The 20,890-nt window shown below is 38.7% G+C and overlaps 1 protein-coding gene across 1 annotated transcript in view; it reads right to left on the reverse strand.

Annotated features, from left to right (window-relative positions):
- The window catches only part of LOC135162178 (dipeptidase 1-like), a 53,835-nt gene extending 33,332 nt beyond the window's left edge, over nucleotides 1–20,503 (reverse strand). The window contains exon 1 of the mRNA XM_064120368.1: nucleotides 20,003–20,503. Coding sequence (XP_063976438.1) covers nucleotides 20,003–20,008 — 6 coding nt within the window. The 5' untranslated portion in view covers nucleotides 20,009–20,503. The remainder of the gene's footprint in view (nucleotides 1–20,002) is intronic.
- Nucleotides 20,504–20,890: the final 387 nt, after the last annotated feature.

Below are 20,890 nucleotides of genomic sequence, written 5' to 3' on the forward strand. Positions count from 1 at the left end.
TTTCATTTAGTATCCTTATAGGCTGCCATATGTATATATGTATAAATATGGGGAGGGGGGTTAAAGCCTCGAACGAGAGTTGGAGTAAGCCCGCAGCAGATGGTACTTTTATGGCTCGTAATTTCATTTCAGCGGTGGAGAAACTATGTTCGAGCATAAATGGCGAAGCGGGGCATCTCCAAGCTCAACGAGTCAACTTTACGCACAGGCTTGCACGTGATCGCACTCTTTCGTGTGACTTCATTTTAAATCTTCGTGAAATGTGCTATTTTATTTCACCTCGTAAAGAACTTTCGAATGCATATTGTGCCGTGAGAATCAAAGAAATACAGCTGCTTTGAAATTTTTTCTTCCCCCGTCGAATACATAATGGACGCGGTGCAGACGGAGAACAGGTTTATTTATATTTAATGAGCTTGTTCAAGTTATTCGAAGAAAAGTTGAATAAATCAAGCAAAGAAATAAACTGGGTAAATACAATAAATTTGAAAATTATTTGCTAACTCATTAAATTACAGGAAATTAACAGTATTGAAGTTGTACAACAATTTTAATGAAATCTCATTGACTTTCTATTGATCTTGACCTCCAACACATTTTTGAATATTTATTCCAGGAAAAAAAATCTGCAAATTGAAGAAATATTGAATATTAATATTATTGTAGATTTGAAATATTAAATGAAAAAATCCTGTGTCCAATAACATGAACAACATTGTTGGGGTAGTTGAAGGATGCACTTCCACGTTAAATTGGAGAAATTGTCAAATTGCTGGAATACTTTATCGACAGTTAACTCTAAGATAATGGTTGATTCACTTTGAGCTCTGTAGACTCTTCAAACTTGAGAGTTATCCAGGGGCGAACGTGAAGGCGGCCATGTGGAAATAGCCTGAGAGTAGACGTATAGCTCCGTAGGGTTTGTGTTAGGATACCGTGAAATTCCAAGTCAGTTGGTCAGCTTCCTATGGGTAACCACAGTCATTCCATGGGAATGCATAAGTTTTCGGTGCTACCGTAGTGCTCGGGCGAATTGGTTAACGTTTCTGCATGGTTTCTGCGCATTGCTGTCTAAGCATTGACAGTCGGAGGACCTCTGGAGTTTTGGTCTACATCTTGCTGCATTTCGCTTCCGAATGGAGGAATTGAATTTATATTTTACATATATGACAACATTTTGAAGGGATAGCGGGGAAAGATTTTTCATTAGTTTGCTACGTGTCACGTTGGTAGACAATTCTCAAGACTCTGAGAGCTTTGAACCTAAAATTAATTAAAAAAAACGGGAATTGACATTGGAATCGTTTAAATAAAGTGAAAGGAAAATAAAAGTAAATAACATCCGGTTCAAGTGCGTCGTGTCTCTGATTGTGAAATCTGTTCTGGAATCTCATTTTAATCATCAAGAACATCCACGTGTATACGTCTACTCTCCGAGTTTCTCCAAGTCACAAAAGAAAATTCACTTGACTAGAACTTTTCATTACATTTGCGATGTAACTTGGAAGCTTCCTCGCGAAAATTCACTTAAATTACTTTCACCTTATTAGCAAACTTGTTGAGGATAAAATTTGTTGATGCGCCATAGCGTGTATTCACCAGAATACATCACCAAACGAGGCACAACAAGAGACTGGCAAAGGTTTTCCTACTTGGAAAATATTTACCGAGAAAATTGTACTCCACTATGGAAATTTATCGTCCATGACTTGCGAGTGCGTGAGAGTACCCCATCCTCTAATTTAACCGACTGCTGCATGGGCTTTATGCTGCACCCCCTCACCGCGAAACTCTTCCACCAGTAGCAATACAGATAAAGCCGTGTACGGTGCGCACCAACTCCCACCAGTGAATTCAACTCGATGCGAGTTAACTTGTTGCAAGCTCGTAATAAGATTACGAACAAACCTGGCAAAACCACGAGCATCGACCCAGGGCTGCCCGCGACCGCCCCTGGAATCTAGTCTTCCACGAGTTTTATCGCTTCACCACCTAGCACTCTATGCAAATCTCCAGATTCATTGATCTCTTCATGGTTAGTGCATCACAAACTTTCCTAAAGAGTGTTATGTTTTAAGAAGCTTGATGGAAAAATTTATAGACGAATTGGATAGGGCTTTCAAGTTCATAATTCCTATACATATAAATAATAAATATGAGAGGGAGTTGGCGTCGAATGATCTTCATTAATAATTCTCGATATCATTCACAATTATTTTACAGTCAGAAATAGCAAATGAAAAGAGAGAAAAATCATGAAACGTTGATAGTTAATAAATATAATGGTTATTATTTATTGTGATTATGCAGCAGTCCAATTATCCGTCTTTCAGGTGGCGACGGGTTGAAATTGATCTGATTGTCGAAGTGCCGGATGCTCCGACGATAATTTTGATTGCTCCAGCCATAGAGGGAATAATAAACATGAACTGCCCAAGTGTCAATTGATTTTCCATGTATAAGGGAAGATTAATCAATTCCAATAACGCCAGTTGATGATATACGACCATTGACGCCGCAAGAACTGAAAGGGAAGCCTCGCTCCGGGAATTCAAAATTTCATGGAATGAGTCAGGAGTGTCTGACGAGGCAGAAAGACTATTAGCAATTTCCGGTTTTGCTTAGTTTAACCGTCGAAGAAACGCTCATCGATCACCGCTTTCCACCGGAGTTGTAAAAACATCACGTGGTCTACACTCATGGTAGTGTTACGATTGGAAGAGGATATGGAACTTTGGATTTCTTTTTTTATTCATCTATTTCCTGTTTCGTGACGCTGGTAGTTTTCTCATTTACTTTCTGGGAAATGAAAAACGGACGAGAGGGAAATCTGGCTACTGCAATTTCCGTCAAGTGGGAATAGCAGTCTCATTTTCTCTCTATCAGGAATTAATTACGAATGTTAAGAAGAACTGTGCGAGTGACGTGAAGAAAGTGTTGACAATTTTATTCGCGAAATTTATTAATATGTCATTTTTGGCGAATGGGCAAAAAGTGTCGAGCCATTATGCAGATTTCATGGAACATTATGCAGAAATAAATATCGTCGAGGCTGGGGTAAAAAATGTTATTATTTGTTTATTTATTCTTCAACAGCAAAATTTGTTGTGTCTGAAACCAATTCCAAATTCGTGAAAAATTGCAGGATTTCTCAAACGCATGTTGCAACACTTTAATTTGAAATACAAAAAATTATTTGAATCGAAGGAAATGATTTTGTCAAATTCAAGCCTCGAATTCATAATTAAACCTCGAATTTCGTAAAATCACAGTGAAAATAATTCAATACGAGCGAAAACTACAAAAAAAAAATTGTCCGAAAAATCGTTTATCCCGGAGTTCTACTGAAAACCCCATTAAAATTCACTGTTATACAAAAGTGGGTGATGTATCCAATTTAGTGACTGTCAAAGACCCCCATTACCTCGCGTACATTTCTTTGAGGCTGAGGGAGAACAAAATGAGACGAGAAAATAATACATTCCATTAGTTGGATATTCTCTTCGGCAGAAAGAGCCAAACGTGACTTCACATGGTTGCGAATTGGCTTGGAACTTTGCCCATTTGCGATGAGACTTTGGTTCCCCCTCCCTCCCCCCCCCACGAAATCGCAATGCTAACTCTAAATAAAAAGGGGCATAAGAAGTACGAGAATCGCTCGATGGCTACGAAAATAAATATCTGGATTTTTTTTAACGAATTCCACGGATTTTTCTGTCGGTACAGGACGGCACGAACGTCGAGCTGTATTTTTTTGTGCAATTTTTATGAAAGAATTCCATAAATGGTAGAATCGGCAATCGTGGCAGCAACATCAAATGAAAAATGTAATTAAAATGAAGCGTTTATTTTGCTAGCTCAATGGATGATATATCCCTTTACGAGATGAAGTTTGTTTTGTATGATTCAAGCGATCGTTATGTGATGCCAATCACGTGAATTTGGCTACTTCATGTGGTAAAAAATATAACAACGGAATTCGTTGAAAACCAGTCCATTGATGGAAACTTCAATAAATTTCGGTGAAACGTTCTGTAAGGGACAGCTCTACTCAAATTGAAAAAATTTTGGCATTGGTTATTCATTATTTGATTGACAGAGCAGTGGATAGCTTCAGTTTCTGATTGATATCCTCCATGAAAATCACAAAGAAATAATTTTCAATTAATATTCTTCGCCTGAAGGCAATTTCCATAGAAAAATCTGCAAAAAATACATTTGCTTAAAGCCAATGCTATTTAATTTCTCAATTGATAAAGAATCTATGAAAAAATATATATTAAACTAATATTTGATTTTACCCATTTTGAAAAATATACTATATTTTATCGTGTGGGAGTTAAACCGCCGCCGGAATCACAATTATTTCCATCGGCATATTTTTGCGAATAAAGAGGTGAAAAATTGAAACAGCGAGGACCACTGGATGAATAAAAGTTGGAAAGGGAGGGATCGTTTCTCATCACGATTCCAGTTTTATTTTTCCCCCCCACCCCGGCCCTTTCCATTTGCCACCCTTACGCTTCGACGAACCGACAAAATAAGAGACACGCAGAGGCACCATCAACTCCGCCAGATTTTTCAGCGTACCGACCCAACCTCCGGACTCTTCTTTATATCCGTAGAGTGAGAATGAATTGATAGAAGACGCTTGATGGAGAGAGAAAAGTGAAGGAAGAATCTAGGTACGATAGAAAAGAACAAAAGAGATGAGTGTACCGGGTACCAGGCGAAAATGTCGGAAGAATGGGGAAAACTCAGCGGTTTGCATTCAACCATCCCCCTCCACTCCACTCTCGCCCCATCTCTCCTACTTTTATTTTTCCCTTTCTCCGGTTTTTTTATTATTATTTTTTTCGCCTTTTTTGTTCGACGAAAATTGCTCCAGTAAAATACACGTAAATTGTCGCGACGGTGAGTCTTCGATTGGATTCACGTCCGGGTGGGAAAACTATTTCGACAAATACATCAATCAGTTAAGGGAGAATTAAGAATTCATTTTCCATTAATTCCCGAGGAGAGAAAAAATAATTCAACGTAGAGTGTTCCTGAATTTTAAGAAATTTCATCATTAAAAAATCTCCCTTGCAAGTAAAATTACGTTGAATTCTAAGAATCTAATAAGTTTTCATTTCAATTAAGTTCTCAGCCTAAATGAATCAAAATAATCTCATTTCTACCCAGAAACTATTATGCATGCATGATGCATAGTTTGAATAACTCACAGAACTTGAAATGAATTCTCAAAAACGTCGGGTAAAAAAAAAATCACGTTATCTTTTAATGAATAACGGTAGTACATCTGATGGCGCATGCGAGACGTCGACAGGTGGTAGCAGGAGTTTGCAAAATTAACATTCCCCTCTTTAGTTCGTCTGTTTCACCCTCACCCATAGTCTCGCATCTGGTGGTACCGGGGAGCAAGCTGAAATATTCAGTTGGCTGGGGTGCAGCGGTCAAACAATTCCCCCGACGTCGTTGCACACAGAAATGCCATCACTGAAGGCGTGAGTCAAGCCTGTCAACAGTACTTCCCATTTCTTCTCCCTGCGTTCCATTCCCTCCACCAAGAACAAAAAGAAACTGCTCCCTGTCTGGATTGTCACGTTTCCGGTGGATGAGTGCAGTGAAAACGAGACAAAAAAATATGAGAGTAAAAAGCACAGTGTGAACCCTGGGCAGTCAGCGAAAAGCGAGAGAGCTCCTATTTTCCCTCGTCCACTCGCCCCGGAATTCCCAACGTTTTTGATGCTATCCCCGTGGAAAATCTGCAACTCTCGAGAAGTACAACTCAAGCCATTCCCATTGCCGACAGCTGTGCCTCGTTAAGACCGATTTAACGCTTCTTTCTTGTTTGATGTTGGCTCAGACAAGAGAAGGAAATCTCCACCGAGAATGGCCTTCGAGGAACTCAAGATAGATTGTTAAAAAATTTTTTCCAGAAACTCACAGTGGACTTCTTGGGAATTTTTATCGCGTCACCTTTCGCCAAACTTTCCCCGAAGTTCATCGTCGATCACTCAACATGGATAAAATTAATGGAGTATGTGAATTCCAAGACATCGATCCTATGTCCCTTGATGAATTGACCCATCAGAAAAAATCACTCCAACATAATTAACAATAAATTCCCAATACGTCTCCGGGGAATTATGATCGTCGATTCAAAGCTCGGAGTAAGCACAGCCGTCCAAAACTCTCGATCCCGCAGCATCAATTAATCCCGAGAAAAAGCCCGCGGATGACGGAGAGACTTCCCCAGGACATTTGACGAATGACCCGTCATCAAAGGAAAATCATAAAAAAAAACAGGTGGAGAAATAGTTGGAGATCCCCCCGAGAATCGTCGTGACAGAGAGCGTCGAGGAAGAGAGAGAAATAGCTCTTAGACGGTGGGTGTGCACAGTGCGGTGGGCAGAGCCGTCATTAATTCTCATTTACGTGGACAATGCTCCGTTTTCTCCAAGTGCCAAAGAGTGGGTTTGCCTCCTCCCCCCTCCCCCCTCTCCATGGCCGCGTTGAAGAAGTGGAGAACCAGTGAATCGCCCAGTGTCTCTTCACTGAGCTCTCCCTCTACACGAAGCTCACACATTCCCTTCCACTCTATCCCTTTACTCCACCATTTCTATTTCTTCACCCCCTTTGTTTTCCCAGCGTCGGGTTTTTCTCACTCCCCCAGCTGTCGAACAACATCGAGGAAGGAAATTAAAGTTTCCACCAGTGCTTCACGGGCGCGTTGCACATTCCCAAACTGTCCCAAATACCTGGACTTCCTTATTTCTCGAGTACTTCTCGAGGATCTACAATTTTCCACTTGCCTTCTTCGCACTCATTCTCACGTCTTTGTTCCTTATTCTATAAGAGTTAACAACAATGTCTGCTGCAGAAATGGGCACAACAGCAACTCAGACGGACAGTACAATGGGATTAATCAGACAACAGAGTGTCTAGAGATTTTACCCGTTGTTCCGCTGAATTTATCACCATTGACGCTGAATGGGAGTGATAAGACTCACTCAATGGCGACAAACAATGATGTGTATGGTCTTTGTCCGAATCAAGTTGAGAGATGTAAGTGGAGATATGAGAGGGTCGAGTTGTGTAACAGTGGAAAAATCGATGTTTGTTGCTCCCAATTCAAGTGGTTCTGGTCAACTCGGACTGCACTTGAGACGTTGACAGGAAAAATGATGAGTATTAGCAATAAATTGTTAGTTAAGCCACGAGAACAGTGGAAAATATCGTGGCCCAGTGCAGCTGAAATTTCAAGGAAAAAATAATGAAAAATAATTCGTTAAAAAAATTCAGGAGAATTTACCTTCTCCTTTTGGACTGTCAGTTACACTTGAATAACAGAAAAAAATGCAGTTGCTCACAGCCCTTGGAATCCTATCACCCTGCAATAAAATTCAGTATATGGAAATGTACCCTCTTAAATGCTGAAGTGAATCAATCGAGATGTATCCCCAGTGAATTGAGAATGAATAGGAAAAAAACGATCTAGGCGGAGGAAAAAAAGAAAAACAATTGTCTTTGCAGGTAGCAGAGGGTGGCGCGACCCCTTTGGTCTATTCAAGTAGAAGGAGACGACGTCTTCAGAAAGAATATAAATTCCTCGGGTAATTTCGTGCGCTCTTCGCACCCACGGCTTTTATGGCTTTTATTCCCGTGTAGTTTTATCCCTTTCGTTACGGTCCGCTTCTCCAGACCGTCAGTCGTCGCAAGGCGTTGCATCCACTTTCACCCACTTCAGTCCATCTCGGAAGATGGAAATTCGATCGAAAAAAGCTTTTAACAGAAACTCTGGCCGAGCCTCTTACTCTCGTCTGGAGAGAAAAAAAGGGATGCGTCGTGTGTATATTTGTGTCGTGTAGGGAATATAGACATTTCACGGGGTCAAATGGTGAGGATGTGGGGTAATTCAGGGCGATAGAAATATTGTCGTCTGTGGAGGTGACGTGGTGAGACGACTATCATTCCTTATACCTATTTACTATTTTAATAGGAATGAAGAACCACTGACTCATGATTTTTAACAAAAATTTCTCTCTGTGCAGATGTTGAAATGTTAATGCACTCGGAACAATTATCGGTTCAACTAATGAACTTTTGCTGAAATTCTCTCCGCATTTTCATCATGAGCCCTTCATTCAGAGCGCATAACACATGAGTGCGCAGAATGACCTTCTGGTAGAGATGAACAATGGGGTGGATGCCCCACCAGTCACGAATAAATAAAACCGAAGGGCTTTTGGATCAATGAAATGCTGTTTGGCTTGAGTATTATGGACCGGGGGTGGGGGGATGGGGTAGTAAAAATAGGTGGCTCTGGCCAAAATAAATGCGAAAAAAAAATGGAATGAGAAAAAAGTAAATAATGAAAACATGTCCAGAGTACACTCGACAAGACACATTGGCCTTCCGCTACTCGAAAACTCGAGGGATAAAATGTGAGTGAGCATTGTCACGTCGATGCTTTGTCCTGACAACACCGTCGTAAATGACAAGTGGAGTGTGATCACGTATATGACACCCATGGGAATGAAGTTGAAAAATATCCTGGGGGCTGTGTGTACGCCCGGTGGTCGCAAAATTTCGTTATCGATAAGTACTTCAAAGGATGAAATCCCCGGGAGTAAATGGCTGATTCCGAGAGCGACTTTTCAACACAAAATTCTTCGCTCTTTGTCGGACCCTCTCTGTGAACTGGAATTTTTTTTATTTATTTATTTTTCAATGCACCTGTGTGAGGAGGGTTGTACGTGTGGGCGAAGTTTTATGTCCCCACGACAGAAGGAAAATAATGGGAGGAAGGGGGCAAAATAGAGCAAGGAAACGGGCATTTGCCGGTGGCAAAATGTCGTTTATTGTGGCATGAGAGAATTTTCACCCGGTGGGTCGAGAGCGCTAACGGGACTTAATTTTTACTGCATTGAACAAGATAATACAGCTATTTTATTTGGTGCTTTGTTTTTCTTAACGGTCATCGAAATGTTCTACTTGTGGAGTATTTTATTTTTTAAATTGCTCTTTAGATATTATTCGCATATATTAATCTCATTATTTCATAGAAGTCGAAAGAAAACATTGAAAATATAACTGACAACTTCAAGTTTTTTTCGCTCATTGAAATTCCAAAAAAAAAATTATTCAAAAATTATTGACAGAATCCGTTAATAGTTAAGAACAATAAGTGTCAGCGACAGGCGAATAGACACGCGGAAGTGGACGCTAGAAAAAGTGTTACGTCTTAGCTTCCTGTCGCTTGACGTGCAATAAACTCTGCTGAAATCGTCGACGGATGAGAACGAGTAGATCCACGAGAGGGCGAAGGAACGAGTAAAAAGCCTTCGAGCTATGAAAAAAAATGAGGCAAAAAGATAACTGACAAACTGGCGCCGCATTGGCGTGGTGACAAGAGATTTGACGCGAGGATATAAAAATCGAAGCGAAATGACTGTAATATCCTCTCATTCCGCATTGAATTGCGATATGAAAATAATCGGCGCATTGAAATGTTTAGGATTATGATTTTTCACCGGTAAAGATGCGCGAGACAGTGTCGTAGAGCTTCGCGAATTTTTTATAAACTTTTTTTAAAATCGACATTAACTGTTTATCGTTTTATTTTTATTCCTTTTTTATCGTCCAAATAATGGACAATTCGAGAGAATATATATGAATAGAAAATTAGACACATAATCGACGAATATCAATGAATAATTCATTAAATCATGAAATTTTTTTTACTAACAAATATTGGAAAACAGAGAAGAGCAGAAAAGAGCTCCGAAAATAGCACCGAGGCCGCAGATTTAATGTGAAATATGAATGTCGTGGCTTGTAAATTTATATCGCACGTGCAATATACATGAAAAGCGTGGAATCATAAATGTTATTTTATCGGAGGGTGATAGTCACTGGTGGTACACCAGTGGAATCGGCTTACATAGGAAACCATAAACAGCCCGAGTTGAACTTCCGCTTGAACGCGAATGCATGGAATTATATGTTAAATCTACACGGGCTGCGATAATGTTCGATTGAGTATGAAATTTCATGCTTCTTGATTACCAGAAAATAAATCGGTCAAGTACATCAGGAGAAATGACGCATTTGAATCGAGTTCAACATTTATGTCTTGACTTTTTTCTCTGACAACACTCCCATTGTAAATTAATGAGCGATGAACTTCTTCACATCAGAATGTTTTTGTCATGTGAAGTTAACGAGTCATCGACTCCCGATGTCAGTATTAATTGAATGGTTAATTAATTAAATATTAATACTCATTCATTAATTCCAACGTTGGAAATTTATGCGGAGAAGTGGCATTAATTTAAAACAATTGTTGAAAGTAATAAACTACTGGGAGATTTTCGGGAGGGTTCCGGTTATGAATTATTTCACGGCTCCATGAAGAAAAATGAAAGAATATAAGTTATAGGGTCATATAAAAAAGGGCCAACATTAGGATTCCAGTAATTAAATATAATTAATGACTTCAGCCGGAATTTTTCTACTCCTTTCAACAACTCTTTGGTTCTAACCGACAGAAATCCAACAATTATTCCCCGAAAAACGTTCCAATCATATAAAATAAACAGTTCATCAACAAAAATAAACTAAAACAATTTGATGCCCAAAGTAAAAATTTATATCCACTGATGATGTCAATTTGAAATAATCTGCAAAGTAATAAATACTAGAACTCATCCGAGGGCTCAGTTATGAATTATTTTACGACTGCATTCACGAAAATTGAAGAATATAAGTTATAGGGCTCATAAAAGGGAGCCAACATTAGGATTCCAACAATTGAATATCACTCATGACCATTGATAACCTCGTAAGGCTCTCAGGACTTCGAGCATTACGCGTTAGGGTGGTCTCTACGATATCACTATTCCACCCCTCGAATTCTAAACACATGTTGTTTGGTAATAAATTCAAATGTCATATTGGGGATATTTTTTGATTTTTCAAATGAAATCTCAAAGACAGAATCACCCTCCAGATGGGGAAAAAAAAATTTATCAAGTAATAGTTCTTCGCTAGAATCGAATATGGTGGGGTAAAATTGAACATTTTGAATCGCCCATAACTCACCAGCACCAGGAGCCAGAGTTAGCATTTCACCGGAATTTTTAATAATTCGAATCTTTGAATATTTCAACATCTCCAATAACGATAGACCCCCACAACCCCCCTCCCCTCGCCACCTCAATCTTCTCTCTCATTTATTCAATTTCAATAAATAAACGTTTGTCTCACTTTCCATAAATAAAGGTCAGATAAAGCTGTCTATTCGTTCGAAATGCACCATTTCTCCGGTTGCAGTTCGTCAGGAAGGAAACCGCGCTGCAGTGTCGTGAACCCCCATGGGTCGACCCAAATTCCCATCATCTTCTCGCCCCGTCAGTTGTGGCCCCGATATGCTGTTCTCCCTCAGTGTTCCACCGTATGCGGGACTTTCTCGGATATCAAGAGGTCCGACCTTCGACCCGATTTCCCCAGTAGATATTCTCCTACTTGTGTCTGGGGATTGGGTTCCATGACCCTTGACAGCTTTTAGAGACCACACAGTCTCTGCAACTTTCAACAATGAGCTGTTCATTTCCATGGACAAGTTTTTCACCCACCTGCTCCAATTCATCATGTGTTGAGGGAAAGTTTGCTAATGTGCATTAGTTTCATTCTAAATGTACTTCCAGCAGATTCCTGAATAATGAAAATGATGTGAGAGGGTGAGGACTTTTTATGTTGCCATCAATATTCTCTTTCGATGAAGAAAATTATATTTCTTTATTATTTAACATTTTATTTTTTATTCATATTTATTAATCATTATGAGGACAACTTCAAGAGACTTATTAATTCGTTCTCGTCGATGTTTCAATAATTACTCGACCTCTACTGAATCAAATCTTCAAGTAATTTGCAAAATAATTTGTTGATATTGAGAAAGCTATTAATTTTATGCAAAAAAAGTCTCTTATGATCTGTTGAATAAATTCAGTCACTTGATTAAGAGCTGGTGACACCAGACGTTGATTATTACTGAAAAATTGAGAATAAAAAACAAATGTGTCCCACATAATTTATCACTTTTAATAGTAAGTGGATTTAATAGTGAATAGATGGGCGCAATAGGGCGAATAAAACATTTATTTTTCCTTTTTATCTCCTACCAGGACTCTCTTCAAATTGGCACTGAAAAATAAAGCGTTGTATAAACCGACGCTACCAATTGAATTTAGATGAAATTTCTGGCCAGAAGGAGCTTACCCCCCCTGAATCCGCAAGCTCCCGATTGCACTACATATGGAGAGAATCACGCGTGGCCTTATACTCCAGAACTTAGTGAGTTTCGTTCCCACCGAAACATTCCTGAGATTTCTGGGAGAACTATTCTCGTGGGCAATCGATTCCTCGGTGCATCTCGTTTTCATTGTTTTTCACCGCACGCCTTATAAAATCGCTCGCTATAGTCGTCGGGTATGAGCGGAGACGAAATAAAGAGAAAAAACCAATATGCCGCTCAGCAATTGGAAAAGATAAACGGAGAGAAGCCAAGGAAAGGGGTAATACAATTTGTTGGGTAATCGCCTAGACACCGCAGGTCTCGGGCATAAATTATTCTAGAGGCGTTTCGCCGATTTTACCGCATAATTGTTGCAATAATTGCGTTGGGAGTTAGGAAAAAAAGTTCTCGTGAAAGTTCATGCGCCATTTCCGGTATTTAAAAAAAAACATGACACGATAATTCCCAAAGAATAAATAATTGATTGAACTTGAAATTACGCCTCAACGAAAAATAAATCTTTGATAATTTTTTTTTTGTATTTATTTTATTTTACTTTTTATATTAAAAAAAATATTTGTATGTTAATCAAGTGATTCTTTAATTTGGAAAAAAATGTATGACAAAATAGGATAACCTCACTTCTTTCAAGTTTTATAAAAAATTAATTCTCTTTAATTTTCCCCACCACATTCTGTCTCGCCGTCTGATTTTATGGGATGAAGTTGCATTATTACAATCATTAAGACTCGTCGTGAAGACTCAGTCCTGAGTCTTACTAAACCGCGGATGGGCCTCTACCTGCACCGAGAGCTGCATTCTGCTACTCGCCTTGGCACCTACGAAACAACCCGCACACACTCCAGAAGCTCTTGAGACTGCTCTCGTAAATATGCAGAGATGTCGTAAAAGTTAACGATTTCAACCTTTATTCAGCTGGTGCCAGATGCGCCAGTGAATTGTTGCAGAAAGAGTTATGGAAATTTTTATTTTTTTTCGTGAATGGCAAAGTCAGAGATCGATATGAATAAAAGGTATGGATTATTTCTGGCAATAGTGTTTGTATTTTTTTTATTATACCCAGAGGATTTTCTTTTCCCTGAGAAATTTACGTTCTGTTTTAAGGCTTTTTTATCAAATTCTTTTATTCATGTCGATGGTATTTATTTTGGGAATAATTCCGTTGCGTAACTGGCACGTGTTGGTGAAGTAAAACAATTGCTATCTTAGGAATAGTAAAATTATATTTGGGATAATATTTTTTATAAAATTTGTAATTAATCCACTTTATATAGAAAGGGAATTGGTCGCAATTTTTATGCTGAAATTCCTACATATTTTAATAAAAATAGGTGAAACGGTTTTGAATATAAATCAGGGATCTAATACTACTTTCTGATAACGAAGTCATTCCATAAAAAAAATTCACCTCACCTTATTATTTTCAGAATAATTTCCCTTAAAAAAAATATGCCACTTCTTTTGATGGGAAATGCAATTCGCCCGGGAAATCTACCATTTCCTCCCCTCTAATATAGATCTCAATCGAGTTCTACCTCATGATCCGCCTGTTAAATAAAATATCCGAGTGCATTTCCTCTGGGTTTATATAACAGATCCATTCCCCCAACAAAAATACCGAGATATCCTCCCCTCGTCGAGCGGTTGACGTCAAATTAAGCATATCGGTTAATTCCGGAATATAAAAAAAATCTCGAGCTGGAACTGTTACCCCGGAATACCCATGTACATCCAACAGTACATATTTTTTCATATTTACCCAGCTTGTTGACACAAATTAATATTTCCCAGAATCCAGTTCATGAGCTTGCGGTTCCCGACGTGTTATTCCAGCTCCATTTTTCCTGTTCATATTTACTTTATCCGTACAATTCGCTCCACCGCGATAGTTATGTATACTTGGCTGCCTTCTTCCCCTTCTTAATTGCGTTGATGAAGGATTAAAAACGGTGAGAGAAAAAAAAATGCGGAATTGCATTTGTCTAGGCTAAAATAAATAAAGTGGTTGTTTTATTTTGTTTATGTTTCGCTGGTATAGTTATGTTTACTTGGCTGCCTCCTTCCACTTCTTAATTACGTTGATGAAGGATTAAAAATTGTGAGGGGAAAAAACCCAGAATTGCATATTGTCTAGACTGAAAGAAATAAACTAGAAATTTTATATCACTTCTGTTAAAAATATCAAATTCCGTGTTAACGAATTTTAATTTAATCTTTTTACTTAACAATTTCCAGGGGAAAAATATTTTAACCTCTACACACATTTTAGACTTTATAGACATTTTATCAATGCAATTTATAAAATGAAATTAATTCTGATCTGATGACTTCTGCACACTAATGAAATAATTATTATTTTCAGATCATTCGCGCAGAAAAAAATGAAATATTCAATTGCTCAATGAAAAAATTCTCTGAAGTCTCAGTGAAACTTGTGGCAAAAATTTCCGGGTTTTGATGTGCCAAATCCAGAGAAAAATGTTTAAGAGTTTATTTTTTCTCCACTCGTACATCTCGCGAACAGCCGATGGTACAAGGTAAGTGGTGTAGCTCTACAATGAAAGAAAAGTATCACTCTAGGGCTCTGGCAATCTAACTCACCCACCTCCAGCGGTACCGGCACTTTTCATTTAGACGACGTAACACTTTTTTTTCTCCATCCCCCTAGCACCAGGCGGGTTGATAACGCCGGAGGATTGTGACTCGGTGAACTGCACGGCTGATACTTTTTCTCCAACCCCCATGAGACTTTACAGAGACCAACGCCAAGTTCAATGTATTTTTCACATCGTCTTTGGTGAACCGTGTCAACCGAAGAAATAGTTCGGCTTCCAGAAATGAGAAAAACGTGATGGCGGCGTTATTATGGGATTCATGTCTCTGTAGAATTGTAATATTCATTGACGACAATTTCTCTTTCTTCAAGGGAAAATGTATCGGGTAGAGAAGACAAAAGGGCTTTTTTGATCTTTCTTGAAGCTCTAACCGTCGTTTTTGTAACGATAGGACATTACATAAAATCAAGGGGTAAATGAAATTTAGATGATTTGTTTTTTATATAAAAAAAATCCTCTGATTGTGAGAAATGTCACTGGTAGGTTAAAGATATAATTATTTCCGTGACCTAAAAGGGTTCGTAATATTCTAAAATCGTTGACAATATTCTTGATGAGTAATTTATAAAAATGAATAATGGAGTTTAATCAAAAGTAAAATTATCGGATGAATCCTTCTGCATAATTCGACTGAGCTACCCCTCCGGGTGCAATCTCATTAGCCTATCAGAAGTAAAAAATCCTAATGATGATGAAGACGGTGAATCACAGATTTAGGTTTCACGTCGAGGTGTATCCAGACCTTAATTACTTGTTACATGCGTTGGTAGGAGAGACGGTAATTATCATGCTCCAGTTCCAAGTGGCTGGTCTTAACGACACCGCAATTGATGGTTCACCGGCTCTACCATGGTAACTCGTCCCGCAATCCTCCATTTTTATCCCCAACATTCGTAAGACGTTGCAGAATAATCTGAGTGATGTTGGTATTTGATCAGCGCTTTTGTTATGAGTTGTGAAAACGTCATGTGCAGCAGTAGCGTTCAAATATAATTCCATTCTATCCGCGAACACCTTCGCATGTTTGCCTTCAACCAACATCGACGGGTAATCCGCTTACCTCTCATGTGAAATTTATAGATTGTCGAGTTAAATGGAAAGGCAAAGGAGGCATGACTCGGAATTTCTCAGGGAGGAGGGAAATTTTGATGGAGTAATTATGATATGAGTTTAATTCAAACTGTCTAACCACTTAATAACTATAAAGTTAAGATGAAAAAAAAATCCGACTTGATTAATAAATTAATCATTTATACTTTTTCCGGGGGAAAATTTTTAATGGTCAAAATAAATATTTTTGTCGAGTGAATGAATACTCGGAAAAATTTTTTTTTTCCTCACTGTACTACATAAATTCATGACAATAATTAATCGAGTACTTTTCGTTAATGGCTTTATTTAAATAATGTCTGGGGATAGGGGAGAGGGGTCTTACATTTTTTTCTCACTGTAATCCCCCACCATTGATACAAATATTCTGGCCCGCAAGACCGTCATCATCTCCGCCGAATGGTAAAGCTGTTGAGAACCTAATACATGGCAATGTGTATTTTGAATTTCAAATTTACTTATTGGGTGTAATATGTGTGTTTATCACCCCGGGGAATAGTCTAGGGGTGGAGACGGACGCAGTAACGCTGATAGGTCTGAGGCCACGTCGAACCAAGTTTCCACCACACTTGGCAGAATGATGGTAAGAACGGTGGTGGGAGGGATAACTATACACCCCCTTCGGGGCAACTATATCAGAGTAGGTGTTTACCTAGCCGTTGAGTGCACACGCTTCATCTGCCCCTTTATGAAAATCCACTTGGACGGCGATGAAGCCAGGTGCATGGGTTATTACTGGTATATAGACCATCATTTATGAGTCGGGAAATGAGTTTGTTCAAAACCATGTACGAGTTTGACCTGAACTATTAGAGCATGAGGGGCTGAGGCTGTATCTCTGTTGAAGGGTTAATTTATCGTGATTGAGTTTGCAAGATACGGGAACTAGTCAACCGAAAAAATTGAATTTTATACGAAAATCGTATGAAAACAACAGGAAAAAAAATATGAAAATTACATTTGAACACAAATTCGCACGTAAATCCTACAATTTGTTCCTCAAAGTTCAACTACAAGTCGTTCCGTAATTTTTCCGCAAAAATTGAGAAATTTTCCGGGGCAGAACATGCTTTTAAAGCCCCGAAAAAATAATTGCAAATTCGAAATTCTATTATTTGTAAATTAAAACAACATTCTTTCTAGTCATGATAATTTTTCTCTCCACAAAATACACCTACAAGATCGGTAATTCCGTAATTATGAAAATTACTTCTCTTAAATCGAGCTGATCATAAATTTCACGACAATTATGTCAAGCAGATGTGTCGGGGACACCCTCACGAGTGCGAAAAAACCTCAGCGTGTAATCGTGGTATGTAACGATCGTTCCTGGCTCCCCCTGCGTTTCGCGAATTAAGACCTACAACGTGACAGGAATCCCAGGCTTTTCATGTAGCATCTTTGAAGATTGCCGGAGAACTCTCACAACTTCCTCACTTGATCCTTTTTCTTGGTGCGAGGTAGTGACTCAATCGTCAAGGGTGCAGTGTGAAAAATTTATCAGATCTCACAATTGCACGGTAACTGGAGTTATTTGGGGATTTATAATGTTCCATTTTAGTCGAGATGAACGTTATGGAGGTATATCTGGGAGGCGTCAATTGTCGAGAAAGGTCAGATGTTTATGTATGCTGATATATACGACACAGGTGGTGCTGGATATTATTCCTCGTTCGGCTCCCTCCATTCATTTTCATTTCTTTCATATATTCAATGTAATTTTCTCGTCTTTATATACCCTCAAGGGTTATATCCATTATTCTATCCAGCCACATTTATTTCAATTGAATACCCACTCTTCGAATATCAAATTTTATGTATTGACAGTTTAATGCTCCCTGTTGAGGGAATTGTGGAGGAAACCCTGGCTGATCAAATATTGAATTTTTCCCTTAATCGTAGGTTCCTTCTCCATTGTTCATGCAAATAATGAGTTTTTATTAAATTATACTTCCACTCATAATTTTATGTCATAGCACATCATTCATAATTAATTATTTACCTACTCGTAATTAATTTACTTTTTAAATTTGGATAGCGACTGAACTTTAATTCATAACTTTGAAGAATCAGAATGTAGAGAGTGGTTGAATTTTAAAAAATTGCCACCGATGTCTGTTGTCCTCCACTCTATTTTCATGAAAAAAAATGTACATTCTACCTCATTCAAACCGCTCATTGAAACTGTAACACAGTCCTCCAAGGGCTCTCCTGAATCCTCCATATTAATTCGTGAATGTAACATGCAGGGAAAATAGCAATATTCCGAATTGAGTTGAATATTCAGAGTTTTAAATCTTCACAAAAGCCCCAGAATTTTTTATCACTCTACGAAGGGTTTTTTTATTCTACTGATAGTACGGGAAACTTTATAGAAGAAAACCTGAATTTTGCTCGTATTTTTGGCAATTTTTTTCCCGAATCCTGAAAATTTCGTGAATTCCTCTCAAAATATTTCTCCTCCGCATATCAGCGGCTTTGAGTTCCATTTTAACAACAAAAATTATGTATCTAACCCCATTCAGCGCATGATAGAACAGCTCCCGAGTTAATTATAAATCACCGTAATTGTTAATTTTCGATAAGAACTTCATTCAAGCCGCCCGTTGAAACTTTGGAGAGCCCCCGAAGTGCCCTCCCCACTATCCCATATTAATATACAAATGTAACACACAGAGAAGATAGGAATACACTGAACAGGGAAAACTTTGGCTCGGTTTCTTGAAGAGGGTCGTTTAATATGTCATGACTCAGGGTGAATTCCGTTAGGATGCGAAACCCTTCGCAAGTGTATAACTGTTTTAAACGTTGTATCCACACGAGGGGAAGTGGGCGGGGATGAAAGGGAGTATGGCTGGTTGAAGAGGCAAGGGGTAAAAACAGGGATACACAAGGAGGTTTGTACGCCCTACCCACTCTCGTTTACCCTCGAGCGAATACTTGATGGGGTAAGGAGGACGGCATGTTCAGAGGGAAAAGGTCGTACTGGGAATGAGAAATAACGTCGCCGTCACCGCTGGTGTCTCGGGGATTCTGAATTTCACTGCAATAATGATACTAGGGGTTTAACTAGTTCTTGTTGCAGAGGGAAAAAATTTGTATCGGCTGCAGAGGGGGGGGGCGGGGATAGATGTCATTGTATAATGTACCAATCGCGAGACAACACCCGGAAAATTACAACTCTATCCAGCGAAGGGGAAAATGTGATTGAGATTTTGTTTAATGAAAAAAAAAATTTTGTAATATATTTTTTTTTGTAGTTACGAGAGAATGTTTTTTAATTTCAGTGGGTAAATAATGTTGGTTGTGTTACTGGCGTTTACTTTTTATTTGAAAATTTGTTTGACATGTTGGTGAATTTTACTGGACCAACGGAAGTGGGATTTAGCTAGTTCATGGTGAAGTACATTGGGGAAGGGAAAAATTTGTATGGGGAGAGATAGTTTCCGTTGTATAATGAATAACTCGTGAAATTACAGCTTCGTTATGACAAATGACCCAATTAAATGGAATAAAATTTTTTATCCGGACTTTTTTGCTCGTTTCAATAATATTTCTGTTGGTAATGACGAGGCTGATGCTTTCATTCCATTAAAAGCTTTTCGAATGTTCAAATTTTTTTTACGCATTTCCAATATTGGAAAAATATATTTATTTGATATAAACAAAAAGCGAATAAAAATAATGTTGAGATATATTGAATTAAAAAAACATTTTCCCTAGTATTTGTATTGGTGACGCATTTTAGTGGAGCAGTTGATTTCACGAACATTCTGGTGACTTTCTTGATGAGCTTCAAATTAATGGATTTGAGTTGATTCATTTTGTTTTAAATATGAATAGTTAAAAATTTTTTATCATGCATTCTCCCCCCTCACACCTGCCCGTGAGACGTGTATTTCAATTTTCCGATGAAACGCGGGAGCAGTGTGAAAATATGCAAACCACTCACCTTCATGATCGAAAGCTCACATTGTTTCCTCGATGTTGCGAAACACGTTCAGCACCCTTGGTATAAAATCTCACTGCCATACCTCACCACCCATCCCTCATTCGGCAAGCACTGTGCAAACTTTTTTTCCCGAGAATAACAAACTCCGTCCAATAATTTGAATTGTTAGGAGGTGAAAAAAGGAATAAATTCACTTTTAAAACTTTTTTCATTAAATTTGGAAAGTAAAATTAAAAAAAGCTCTCTGTAAACACTTCTTATTTTTCGAATTTTGCAGCATTAAAATTCGCAGTTATTTTTGACAATTTATCGGTGAAATTTGTCCTCAAAATTTTGCAATTTATTTTTTTTTCCGAGCTTTTTCGGGGAACATTGTCACATTACGCTACACTTGACGTAAACACAAATGTTTTTCGACAGTGTGATGAGGATCCGAGGGGGGGTGACATGCGAGGCCGTAGCCCGGCAACTTCCAACTGGATCCCGAACGACGCCTCACCGACGGGGCCACGAGCATTCACGAGAGTTTGTCCAGTCGGCGCAAGCTCCCACCCGCGTACATCTCTTGCCGCCGTGGCCGTGGATATTCTCCCACCGTCAGTGTACGGAATAAAGTCTTTACGCGCAGAATGTACATTGGAATGCGAGTGAGAAGGTTCGAGTGAAGCCCGAGAAGGGATGAGGAAGGACACCTATACCTCATTTGGCGGGGTCAGCGGTGAGGTTGAAAATTTTTGGCTGCTGAGAGAAGGTAAATCCCCTGACCTGGAAGTTTTTCGAGAGTTGGTGAAAGCAACGCTGGATATACCTCCACGACATCGTGGATTATAATATTGAAGATTTGTTTTTGCACAGAAAAGTCTTTTATGCTCCTCTAGGAAATTTCAC

Source organism: Diachasmimorpha longicaudata, chromosome 1, assembly GCF_034640455.1.
Source record: "Diachasmimorpha longicaudata isolate KC_UGA_2023 chromosome 1, iyDiaLong2, whole genome shotgun sequence".
Classification (NCBI taxonomy): Eukaryota; Metazoa; Arthropoda; class Insecta; order Hymenoptera; family Braconidae; genus Diachasmimorpha; species Diachasmimorpha longicaudata.